We start from the raw sequence: 474 nt of genomic DNA, 5'->3' as shown, positions 1-474 counted from the left end.
TCTGAGCCTCCTGCGCGACCTCGCCGTACTCACCGCCCGCGACTTCAAGACCCGCCCCCAGCGCGACAAACTCTTCTCCCTGCACCGCAAGGAGGGCGACAACGAGTTCATGAACATCATCGCCAATGAGATCGGCACGGAGGTCACCGTCCTCTTCCTGACTGTGGGGGACGAGAAGGCCTCGGGGCTCTTCCTGCTGGCCGGACCGCCGACAATCGTGGACCATCTGGGGCCCCAAGTGTGCCAGATCCTGGATGGCAAAGGGGCGGGAAAGGCGGGCCGATTCCAGGGCAAAGCCAATAAGATGAGTCGGAGGGGAGAGGCGGAGACTCTGCTGAGGGAGGTCGTCTCCGCAAGGGGCGAGGAGTAGAGGCGGTCCCCTGCCTGGACCACCCAGAGGGGGGGGCTTCTAATGGGGGAGGGGTAGAGCATGGACCACCATCAGGGGCTTCTATTAGATCCAGGAGGGGGCGG

At 64.1% G+C, this 474-nt stretch overlaps 2 protein-coding genes across 2 annotated transcripts in view; one reads left to right on the top strand and one right to left on the bottom strand.

The window, feature by feature from the left end:
* Nucleotides 1–388, top strand: part of AARSD1 (alanyl-tRNA synthetase domain containing 1) — a 1,260-nt gene extending 872 nt beyond the window's left edge. The window contains exon 2 of the mRNA XM_018575616.1: nucleotides 5–388. Within this exon, the coding sequence (XP_018431118.1) occupies nucleotides 5–370 (366 nt within the window). The 3' untranslated portion in view covers nucleotides 371–388. The remainder of the gene's footprint in view (nucleotides 1–4) is intronic.
* Nucleotides 1–474, bottom strand: part of LOC108803817 (protein ABHD1-like) — a gene marked incomplete at its 5' end in the record, with an annotated part of 10,977 nt that overhangs the window by 2,575 nt on the left and 7,928 nt on the right. The gene's annotated exons all lie outside the window — the stretch shown is intronic.

Source organism: Nanorana parkeri, unplaced genomic scaffold, assembly GCF_000935625.1.
Source record: "Nanorana parkeri isolate BGI_ZX_2015 unplaced genomic scaffold, ASM93562v1 scaffold4263, whole genome shotgun sequence".
Taxonomy (NCBI): domain Eukaryota; kingdom Metazoa; phylum Chordata; class Amphibia; order Anura; family Dicroglossidae; genus Nanorana; species Nanorana parkeri.
The sequence above is the reverse complement of the archived record's forward strand: the minus strand, read 5'-3'. Positions and strand labels throughout refer to the sequence as shown.